Source organism: Solanum stenotomum, chromosome 7 (assembly GCF_019186545.1).
Source record: "Solanum stenotomum isolate F172 chromosome 7, ASM1918654v1, whole genome shotgun sequence".
Taxonomy (NCBI): Eukaryota; Viridiplantae; Streptophyta; class Magnoliopsida; order Solanales; family Solanaceae; genus Solanum; species Solanum stenotomum.
The window spans coordinates 131,187-142,737 of record NC_064288.1 but is presented as its reverse complement, the minus strand read 5'-3'; the positions used below and the strand labels follow the sequence as shown (position 1 = coordinate 142,737).

The 11,551-nt window shown below is 33.2% G+C and overlaps 1 protein-coding gene and 1 long non-coding RNA gene across 7 annotated transcripts; one reads left to right on the top strand and one right to left on the bottom strand.

Annotated features, from left to right (window-relative positions):
• Window positions 1-1,996: 1,996 nt before the first annotated feature.
• Window positions 1,997-9,970, bottom strand: LOC125871428 (uncharacterized). 6 transcript variants are annotated; one of them, XM_049552013.1, is made up of 12 exons: window positions 9,778-9,970; window positions 8,964-9,058; window positions 8,267-8,331; window positions 7,849-7,892; window positions 6,513-6,590; window positions 6,258-6,411; window positions 5,405-5,584; window positions 5,054-5,113; window positions 4,858-4,972; window positions 4,625-4,673; window positions 4,145-4,304; window positions 1,997-2,148 (listed from the first exon to the last, which is right to left on the bottom strand). In XM_049552013.1, the coding sequence occupies exons 1-9, from the start codon at window positions 9,918-9,920 to the stop codon at window positions 4,862-4,864; spliced, it is 930 nt and encodes a 309-aa protein (XP_049407970.1). In that variant the 5' UTR covers window positions 9,921-9,970; the 3' UTR covers window positions 1,997-2,148; window positions 4,145-4,304; window positions 4,625-4,673; window positions 4,858-4,861. The 6 variants fall into 6 exon arrangements, with proteins under 6 accessions (XP_049407970.1, XP_049407968.1, XP_049407969.1 ...); XM_049552011.1 differs by lacking the exon at window positions 1,997-2,148 and having other exon boundaries at window positions 3,966-4,304; window positions 4,812-4,972; XM_049552012.1 differs by lacking the exon at window positions 1,997-2,148 and having other exon boundaries at window positions 3,966-4,316; window positions 4,627-4,673; window positions 4,812-4,972.
• On the top strand, window positions 2,172-3,547 carry LOC125871434 (uncharacterized). The gene is made up of 2 exons (XR_007447011.1): window positions 2,172-2,602; window positions 3,214-3,547. It is a non-coding gene; the product is annotated as an uncharacterized LOC125871434 (long non-coding RNA).
• Window positions 9,971-11,551: the final 1,581 nt, after the last annotated feature.

Here is an 11,551-nt window from a genome sequence, read left to right as displayed (position 1 = left end):
TGCTGCAATCATAAAACTTTATTGTCATCAATGATTTTAAGAATAGTTTTTTTTTTCAATCAATCGTTTTTTAAATATAAACTTAAAAAATAAAATAATATATATGTAGCACCAATTATATATTTAAAGTTGATTTATTAATGTCATCAAACTCGAAATATCAGTCAAACAAAAGCAAGATCGGAAACGTATGTGTTATAGAAGATCTCGAGATCTCCGTAAACTGTTACTCCCTTTGTCCCACATTAGTTGATCAGTATACTAAAAAAATTGTCTCATATTAGTTGATCACCTTACTAAATCAAGAAAGTATTAATTAAATTTTTCCTATATTACCCTTGCAATTAAATTCTTTTTGAAAGTGTTCACATTTCTTTGTAAAATTTCCAAGAAATTTTTTAAGGGGTGAATTAGTAAACTTATCTTCTTATTTATAATTTCTTAAGCACCATACTAAATGAAAAGCGATCAACTAATATGGAAAGGAGGGATTACTTAACTATGGTTATATAATATTTATAAATTCATAGGTCTTGTCTTAGATGTTAGACACCAAAACTTAACTCTTTCACTCCTCTAAACTGTTCTCTGTATTTGTTTTCAAAATTAAAAAAAAAAATGGTTCATTTCACTTGCCTTTTTTTCGTCTATCTTTCCTTTATTTCATTTCCTTCTAATTTGTAAACACAACCTAAAACTTTTGTTTGTTTATTATTAATTACTTATGTCAAATACACGCACCATCCCAGTTTGCCATTAAAAATATAAACAACAAAATAGTACATTTTACTAATTAATTCTTTTATGTTCCCTTTAATGACTCTTTGATTAAGCCATTGACAAGTCTTAATTAATGAACAAAACTTTTGAGTCATCAAAACTAATACTTAGCTTGTTATTGTGACAAAGACTTAACTCTAAATGGAGCAAATGGACCAATAGAAGCTCAAAACTTGAAGTAGACTCTTGAAAAATTATATTTCCATATAATGTAATTAAGGGACCCCTCTAGAATAAAGTTTCTCTCAACTTAAAAATTATTATTTCATCATTACTACTAAGTCATCTAGTGTAACAATTATGGTAAACTATATTCCGTTAGCAATAATTCAAGATGTGCCTGCACGTATTTGCTTCTTTTTTCTATTGACATATACTCCAAATATAGTTTTATTCCAGAGCAACTCAAATAACAAGTAATAATATTGTATATTTACTATTTGAGAATACTACAAGAGTAAATATCACTTAACTTTTTAAAATAAATAAATTACATAGCTAAATTTTACACCTTCACTTATCATTGTATTATTTAGGGAAAAGGGTCTGAAAAATACTCCAACTTTGAACGAAATTGATGTTACGATACCAAACTTTATGGAGGACCTTTTACCCCCTGCACAATTTAATAGTGTATTTTAAAGGTATATATATGCCCACGTGGACACATTACTATTTAAAATGATGCAATATTTATGATGTCCACGTAGACACATATATACCTTTAAAATACACTATTAAATAGTACAGGAGGGTAAAAGGTCATTTCCAAAGTTTGGTATCGTAACAACAATTTCGATCAAAGTTGGAGTATTTTTCAGACCATTTTCCCTATTATTTATATACTTGTAAAAATCATGATAGAAGTTTATTTTCTATGGATTCTTTTAATTGTTTTAAACTATTAATGTCTTTTTATAATTTTTGTGTTATTATACTATATATTGCGACATAATAGATTAAATTTTAAAAATTCATAAGGCTTACTCCCTGTGCTAAGTAAAACACCATGCCTCACACGCCCCTACCTTTTAAAACATTGATACTAACTAATCAGAATTTTATCTCCTCTCATCCTGCTCTCTAAAAATCACAACAATGTTCTGACATTTGAATTTTCATTGGCCGTAGCCGCTACTCTTTGGGTGCACACAAGGTAAATCCCCCGCTCTTATGCAATAGCTCGCAAACCACACAGGAGAAGTAACCCGCACTAGACAAACCCGCGGCTCCTATGAATTTTAATTGGCAATGTAAAATCTTGGATGAATTGTGTCACAAAATCCATGCAACAACACAGTGAAAGCTTAAATTCCCCAAGGACAAAGATTACTCTATCAAAGCCCGTCTTTTTTTATTTCCCAAATTCTGCAATTTTCTAACAAATAAGTAACTTGAAGAATAAGGGATATCAATTTAGGGAAAGAAATGAGATAATAAAGAAGAGGGGTCATAGAAAGTGTAAAAAGTACAAGTGATTGGTAGAGTGGCAACTTCTTCTACAAGGAGAGAGGTATGATAGAGACATAACACCAAGTGAAAAAATTGTGAAAGTAATAAAATGTAATGAAATGAATGCATGATTTGTCTACAAGGCATATAGCAAATGTTTACAAGGATAGTGACCCTAACTTCACCCTTTGTCTAAGCAAACTAAGACCCCTTTTCTCTTAGTGTGTGTCTCTCTTATTTCTCACCCCCCCATTCATTTTTACCTACCATGAACTTCATCTATTCCCTCTTTTCATCATGGGATGGCTTCAATCCCTCTTCTCTCCATTGAAGAAGCTTTGGTTTCGTCTTCACTCTGCTCCGAAGAAAAGTATGTCTTCTATTACTTCTAGTTATATTGTCTTCACTTTTATGTAGTAATTTTTCTTTTGTCAAAGAATTTGTATGTATAGTAAGATAACTAGCTCTCATTAGCACAGACGGATCCAGAATCTAGACATTGTGAGTTTTGGGATGTGTTACCTCCATTCTTAGTGTTTGCATGTATATAAGGTTCAGAAACATTAAATTATGTCAACTTTAGGAACTCATTGTTGGATCAGCCACTGCTCCTTCAATGTCAAAAGCTCACATCTATAGAATCAACATTTCCTTCTTGAATCAATCTCAAGCCTATTTTGATAGCTGAAATTCAACTGTTCTTGAATTGGAATAGTTTAATTAGCCATAGCCCTTTAATTGCTTAGGGGAATCGGTCATTTCTATTCTTTTACTAACTAATTGTGTACCGTATTCCATTCACCCTACGGTTGAGAATTAATGATTAGTTGATTCCTTTTGCATCCCTATATGTTTTCTTTTACAAAACTCTAGTCTTGCTCAAGAAAAATGTAAACTTCTATTTGTTTATTCTTCATCTATTGATCAACAAAAATGTAACTTTTTCGCTTGTACTAAACTTACTTATTCTTGATGTTTCAGGAAGAGGGATATATATACTCTACGAGGATGTTAAATCTTGCCCTTGTGAAGATGTTCAAGTGCTTTGGTCCATACTAGTGGAGTCTCATCCACATTCTTTGCCACCACGAAAATGAGGGTCTTTACATAAGCGCACACAGTGGGGAGATCTAATTTACAGTCACATGTACATATATATCACACCACTTTTGTCCCAACATAGGTTTTCTTTGTTCAAGTTTTCAATCTTTTGTGAGTGAGGTCCATCTGAAAAGTTTCTAAGTTATTGAAACTCATGTCTTTCTCTTGATATGAGTTGTACATTCTTCAAAATGTGGTAAATATTTATAAGTAACTTTTTATGGGGGTTGAGCTAGTGAATAGGGGATTGATAAGAAGGAATAAAAAGAAATCATACATAATGGAATTGCAATATTAAAAGCTCATAAGAGAATCAAAAGTATCTATTCCAAGAGGATAGAAAAGTTATTTTAAAGTAAAGTCTCATTATCTTATTTTCAATTTGTTGCCCTGTCAGTTTCAACAGTTGATGAGTCGACATACTTACTAGTATTTTATTAAATAAAGTTGACTTAAGGGCTAATGTAAGGATGTAATATTGAGATGTGATTGCCATTTCGACATACTTCTTGATACTTTTGACTTAACAATTATACTCTATTGACTAAGGACAAGTCTGCAACCACCAAACAGTTTTATCATTAAACAATAAACACATGGTAAACCACACCATTTATTATTTGATTCCAGAATTGATCTCCTTAAAAACAGGCAACTTATATTTACTTCTCCTTTACGTGTGAAACTTAAAAACAGGGCAACGTTACAAATTTTATGATCTTAGTAAATGTCTATGAAACATAATAGAGGATATCTTGCAGAAAATGAAACAAAGATACATCTGAATTCTGACCAGGGAGAGGATGCCCACATTGAAATGACATGCAAATGCACAATTCCATTCCGTGCAGACTCATTTAGGTTTCTTGAGTCCATTTATCTCATCGATACAAACTTTTTTTTTTGTTGTTGTTGTTGAGGAAACGTTTCATCTCTAAAACTTTTCATCTGGCAAATTGATCAATGATAACCTACATAATATTAGAGCAAGTTCAGACACAGATTAACCACAATGAAGAATATAATCATCAGAAATGAAGACGAAAAATAATCAAATCAATGAAAAGCAGTTTCTTTTCATTTCGTAGTATGAAAGTAAGATAGTACAATGATCATAACTTTTTGATTAGTGAAAGGTATTTTACTGATGTGCAGCGAAGTGCTGCGAGGGTATACAGGGGGGATAGCCACATTACAAGAAAATAAGAAACAAGCTCAAAAAATCAATCATGGCTTTCGTTTGCAATTGCCAAGTTACACCATAAAAAACAAAAGAGAAATGCATCCATACTTGATGCTAATTACTTATTTCCTCCTGCTTTCAGATATTCTTGAGTTCCCTGCAAATGAATCACAACGACCATAACTTTGTCCCACTTAGTCAAACTTTACGGAAAAATCAAATTCATAGAAACACCAGCTTCAGTAGCCAATTGAATATTATTGTTAAGATAAAAACGGATGATATAACAACTAGCCTTAGGGTCACATCAGAATTGGATTTCACTTGGATGACCAACTTACAGCACTACAAAGCCGAGGAAGGGTAATGATTAACAACACTGGGCAGCCAATTCTGAAAGAATGAAACAGCATCTAGCTCTGCTGGAGACAAGCCGCCAAGGGGTGTGACAGTAATCTGTATAAATGACAGTGAAAATAACAATCATAGGTCTTTCTCATTGAAGAACTAACAACCATATAAAACAATAGTACATACGTATCCTTCTTGAAGAGAACAGTAGTCTGTATCACCATTCCCCACTAGAATTCTTGTAACCTAGAAAGGGAAGAGTAATATCAATAAATTACTCCATTAAAACCTGTATAAATTACTTTTCTATATTTCTTATTTAACTCTCAAAGAAGTAGGAGCAAACGAAAATCCGGTGTGTCATACAAAAACAGAGTGGAATCTTTCAAAGGGATATTTTAGTGAAGTTACTATTTACAAAGGTTGTCTGGTTATTTTTAATAAGGAACAGTTGCCTGGTGTATTTGTTGTAAGGGTCCCCACTGTGAGATAAGGATACAGCAATGGAGCAAGCACCTATAGTGAAAGGGATCATACTCGTCTCTTAAACAGTAGATGATCCAATGGTGCATTTTTTAAGGCTCTAGCATGTGTACTTTCTGATGAATTCGTCTCCATAGTCATTGTGGACAAAACGTTTCCTCCTTCGCTTTCAGAAGTAACTTGCCTCCATCCCATTTTCACAAAACTTTTTCCTTGTCGGGTTAGACGGTATCCCTACGAAAACCAACATAAACCTTTTGATCAAATAGTTAAGGGTCACTGATAACAATTTGTACATTAAAGAATTCAAGTTTGATGATCCACCTTTCATCAAAGGAAAACTCAAAGTAAAAATAGACAAGTGTTCAAAAGTAAGTCGAGCCAAGCACATTATGATGGCTTGAAAAAGTTTGTCTTATAACTTGTACATCGAACAAGGAAAACCACAACCCTAGGGAAGCTATTTATTTATAAGTACAATTTAATAGAAATGTATAGCATATAAAGACAACAATGAAGAGACTACTATTCCATTTTTGTTTATACAGAGGAGACATTTGGTGCAGTTTGTTCAAAACTACCTTGTCCATCCTTAACTACTTCATTATACAGAGACACGCTTCAGTGACTTGAAATGACTCATCTAGCCAAGCTTCAGCTGTCAGTAGAAATCTCAATGAAACAAGAGTCCAACAGTGAGTGAATGAAGCAAAAAAACCTGACTGCTGACAGGGCCACAAAGAGATTGCATACATGAAAAGAACATCAAGGTGAAGACCAACTTTTACATGATACTTTTGACAATTATGAAGACGAGTAAATCCCAAGATCTACATTTACATTAAAGTTCCCTTTTCTAGGTGATTGTCTATCCTAAACAACAAAATCAAGCTAGCATAAAATTTACCTTGTGATTGACAACATCTGTTGGCACATCAATATTGAGAAAGCAATTCTTGGGATAGTGTTTTGTCTTGATTGCAGCCAATATAGCACTGATGATGGGTAAGCAAGCTTTAGCAGCCAGTGTGAAGTCATTAACATTGCTTTTTCCACGAATCCTGAATTTAGCAATCCAAAGGAATAAGGAACAAGGAACAAAGAACAAAACAATGATGCACCAAACAATTGTAGAATTTCTGGAGTGTTCACCAATGCGTACCAATTATATGATACAGACACAGCAGGAATACCACAGAAGAAAGCCTCCCTAGCGCCAGCCACTGTACCCGAGTATACTCTGAAAGGGCACAAACTAATTCACACATAAGCAACTACAAAGTTACATGGTTGTAATATTAGGAAAGTAGCCATAGTTGCTGCTATTCCGTGGGGAATCCCAATATATGTCCTTGATGTTCAAAGTTTCTTTTGATGATAATGGTTCTTTTTCAATTCTATGTGATCTGGGGTTAGCTTTTTGACCTTCTATATTGGAAATGGCTCTGTCCCTATTTATTCAAGGCAAAGTTTTAACATTGCATGGTAAGACTCAGATTGTAAAATTAAGATGAAGTTTAAGAAGCTATAATTCACAGCAACTTTATTAGATCAAGATACCCTAATTTATTCAGCATTTATATTTTTGGACCAGTCACTGCTCCACCTCAGGTATTAAACTTCCTGTCCCGAAGTCAGGTCTGTACCAAAACTCCAAAAGAGCAAAAGAAAGAAAATGACACTATTTGGTACGAGCCATTTAAGTAATCAAACCGAGTTCACTCAGCTGATGGAGCCTCGCCATCTAGGACAATCAATATATTTATTTGTAAAATTCCTTTACATTTAACATTTTGACTTTGCTTGAGTTTCAATCATAAAACTAAATTAACTTGAATAAAACATTATTCTTCAATTTTTACATTTAGGAATCATCTAAAAAGCAACAAAATAAAGCAGGCTGACTGTGGATTCCACTTGACTATATATATATATATATATATATTGTGCTCAATTTTTAAAATAATTATTGTTGGTTGGTACAATACAAAGTTAAAGTTCTTGTGAATAAAGGGATACAACAACAACAACATACCCAGTGAAATCCCACTAGGTGGGGTCTGGGGAGGGTAGAGTGTACGCAGACCTTGCCACTACCTCGTAGAGGTAGAGAGGCTGTTTCCGAGAGACCCTCAGCTCAAATTGTTGAAATCAGACAATGCATAAATAATTGCTGGAAAGAATTATAGTAGTTGCACACTATAAAGGGATGAGAAGAGTTATTAGACCAAAGATGAAAAACGCAAACTTGGAGAACATAGGATAATAAAAGTCATCTTATTTAGAGTTAATACCTCAAGAAAAACCTAAACTATCCACGTTTTGTTATTTTAATACTTAAACTATGGGGTGTTGTTGTTACCTCCTGAACTTTAACATTTTTTATCTAAGAAAACCCTGCAGTGCAAGTGGCATGAAGAGTGGTCTCACTCTCTTTATAGAGTGTGAGAGCTAAATAATAGGTCAAAAAGAGAATCTAGTGAAGGAAATCTACTAACATGTGATAGCCGCAGTTGTCACCCATATTAACACCACTGATAACCTGAAACCATAAATTAAGATTATTGCTAGAGTGTTCTAACCATTAACTTCTAATTATGCAACGTCCCAAGGAATTGACACCTAAAGCCTGCATGGATAAATTAGTAATCAAGATATAAAGGAGATAGAAAACTTAAGTATTGGGAATTTGGAAAATCTCCCTGTAAGGTGCCAATAACTGAACTCTAAGATGTCATGATGAGGAAAGGGGAAGCACTAACTTAAAAAGGCATTTTAAAGATACAAGCTAAGGGAAAGAGAGTTTTATGTGTAGTCAGGATGCATATTACTGATGTTCTTCTTTTTTCCAAAGAGAAATATAATCAGAAGACTTGTGAGTAGAAGGATTATCTTGGTTAAGAAAAGTTCAACTACCAGATCAGGTACTGAAGGGAAAAGAGCTTTAGAGATTCCCAGGGAAGTACAGTCTGCTGGAGTTCCTGTAAGAAAGAAAAGAAAAAGGAAAAGGAAAGGGAGGTCAACATTCACATCTTCTTCTATTACTTCAAATCAGGGATCTTGAAGGATGACACCTTGAGCAATATCATGCTCTCAGTTGAATTTGACTGACCATTTCTGGTCCAGTATCCCATGACAGATTCCTGCTGAAGAAAGGTTCTAAGAGGACTTGTCAAAGAAAGCTATACTGTCTAAAATCTAAATTACAACTTTCCTAAATTAGATTTCTCTGTCTAAAGTCAAAAGATTATGTCCATCAGTATAACATCTATTCTAATAGAAAATAAATAGAATGCCAAATTATGTGGCATAATCTCATAAAACCTCAACTATTCCAGAAAGAAAAGAGTTTTTCATAATTCATATATAAAGCCAGTAAGATCTCTTCATATATTTGTCACTTCAATTTCCATAATTGTTTGGTATAGAGGTACATTTGATTGACTTGTTTCGTTCAATCCTGAGGACCAACATGCCATAGCAGTAGATAAAACAGAAGGCTGTGGCACTAGAACATTAGAGTTAATAATCCAATAAACTTAAAGGCAAGCACTCCAAGTCCAGGGTCAGTCCAGAAATCTAAATTAGTAATTTGTTGAAGATAACAACCAACCTGAAACTGCAAACGCTGTTGCTCCGCTGATGTCAACTTGCTTAACAGAAAGGGCATTACGCCAAGTAATGCTATGACTAACAGCTGACTTTTCACTGGAAGTAGTAATAAGCACATAAGAAATAGCATGTCTTAATTACTTAATTCAAAAGTGTATCTGTGCAAACAACAGATTTGGCAACAAACTACAATCTATAAGCATAAGCAATCAACTAAAAGCCAGTTAACTCCCAACTTTAAGATTATCCAACAGTGTAGCTGGACATAAAGCATCCCATGCTTCATCTCTGTAACTTAACAGTATAATAACTTCAATATCCGTCTCTCAATTCAGGAATGTTCCAAAACTACGATCAATAAAACCATTATACATCTCAATTCCACATTGAGCAATTTTAGACAACAGAAACTAAGCTTTAAGTTCACTCTACCCTTTAATCATAAAAAAAGGAAGCACCACAGCCATAGCTAGTCAGATCAATACATACCTAATTCTATGTACCTCTAATATCACGATTTGTCATCATGCTAAATCACTAAATTTAGGATGGAGTGGTACAACTCCCTAAACGCCAATATAAGTTTGAATTTCCCTAATACAAGACAAAATTCAAAATTTTCATTGCAAATTTGAGAATTTAGCAAGTATAACTGTCCATACCGCCCGAAAAAAGGACTTGATCATAGAGACTAAGTTGCACTAGGGAGACAATCGAACTAAGAAAGTAAACTTAAGCTCAACACAATATTTCAAACCTCAGAAGGTGCAATTAGATGCAGAAGACTGATAGTGTGTGTGAGAGAGAGATCATACGAGTCAGGAGCACAAACGAGGACGTAAAAGCGATTGGTGGAAACAAGCAGACTAACTAGAGCTCTCAATCCCGGCGCATCGATTCCATCGTCGTTCGTCACTAACACCGTCGGCCGATCGCCGGCGACGAAACTAGCCTCCATTTCGCTCCCCGAAGTTTTCGGTTCAGTTGGAATGCAAATTTTTAATTATTTTTTTCTCTTCTATGTAAGAGTCTGCAAAAGGCTGATTTACTTAAATAGCCCCTTGTGGATAATGATTATATTTTGGCCCATTTTGGAATACAAATATATTGTTTAGTAAAAATTACTTAATTAGATGTATTTATATTTGAGCTTATCCCACTAGAGAAGAAGAATAGGGTAGAAAAGAGAGATAAAGTTGGTTTGATTGCTCCAAAATGTCTCTAATACTATTATTAAATCTACGATTATCATCATTTTTAATAATTCTCATCTCTTTTTTTTTTCGCTTAGACTTTTTTCCAGAATTAGGATGAAAGTTGATCTCATCAAGTATTCTATTGATTTTTAACGGTTATACAATGTGAAGATATTCCACAAATCAATCATAGAAAATTTATATCTGAAGCAACAATTTTAACATTTTGAGATAGTTTACGAATTTAGGCTATGTTTTAAACATCACCACTAAAGTGGCTATCTGATGTCAATCTACATGAAGAGACTACTTTTGTGTTTCTGAATGAAACCAAGGCCCAATGTAACAAAGATGGGGAAGGCCCAAAAGTGAAATTTGGATTTTCTTTCTTTTCCATCTTTTAATATTTTTCGACTTTCATACCACAACAACAACGTATCCAGTATAATCTCATGAGTGGATTTTAGAGAGGATTATGTGTCTTGCCCCTACCTTATGAGGATAGATATGTTGTTATTTTTTAACCGACTCAAGTAGAGCATATCCAAAATAGTATTAAAAAAAAATAAAGAAGTGAAGAAATTATGTAAGAAATAATTGGGGGAGGGGGGGTAAAGAAAATAACATGTACTAATTTATTCAACTTTAGCCGTTTTCAATTTAGATGGCAATGTTTAATTAATTAATCTAATACTAATTTAACCTATATACTCTAATAGTGGTGATATTAGTAAAGTTAATGGTTGAAAATTAGTTAATTACAAAAAAAAATTACAACAAAATTCTATCTTGGTAGTGTAAGTTGACAAATAATTTGGGATAATCTTTTATAGTATGATGGACAACTAATATGAAAGTTGGGGAGGAAGGAATACTTGTCAATTTACAAATCCATTTTATTTTTGCAATTAATTCTTTTTTGAGTGTGTAAATAAGTTTGTAAAGTTCCAAAAAAGTTTTTTAAAAGATAAATTAGTAAAATTATCATTTCTATTTAAGATTCCTGGAGAATATAAATAGGAAAGTGGACAACTAATAGGATATGAGAAATATATATTGTCTTGGCATGTGATTAACCAGGTTACCAGTATTACAATAAACAATTAAACGGATAATGATGTAGTACGGATGAACACTAAGTACGGATTTGACCTTAATTAGTATATAATCATATACATATAATATAAAACACTTTGATAAGTTCTAGATAAACACACACAAAGTGTCATGATTAAGTATAACATATGTCACGGATCCATGTTTCCTTGTATTAATTTTCCCTAATGTTGTCAAAATTACTTTATTTGTTGTTTATTGAAAATTACCCTTCATCGAAATAAAATAAATTAAATTAATTTTATAGATATTACTATGCTAAGTATATTATCGACCA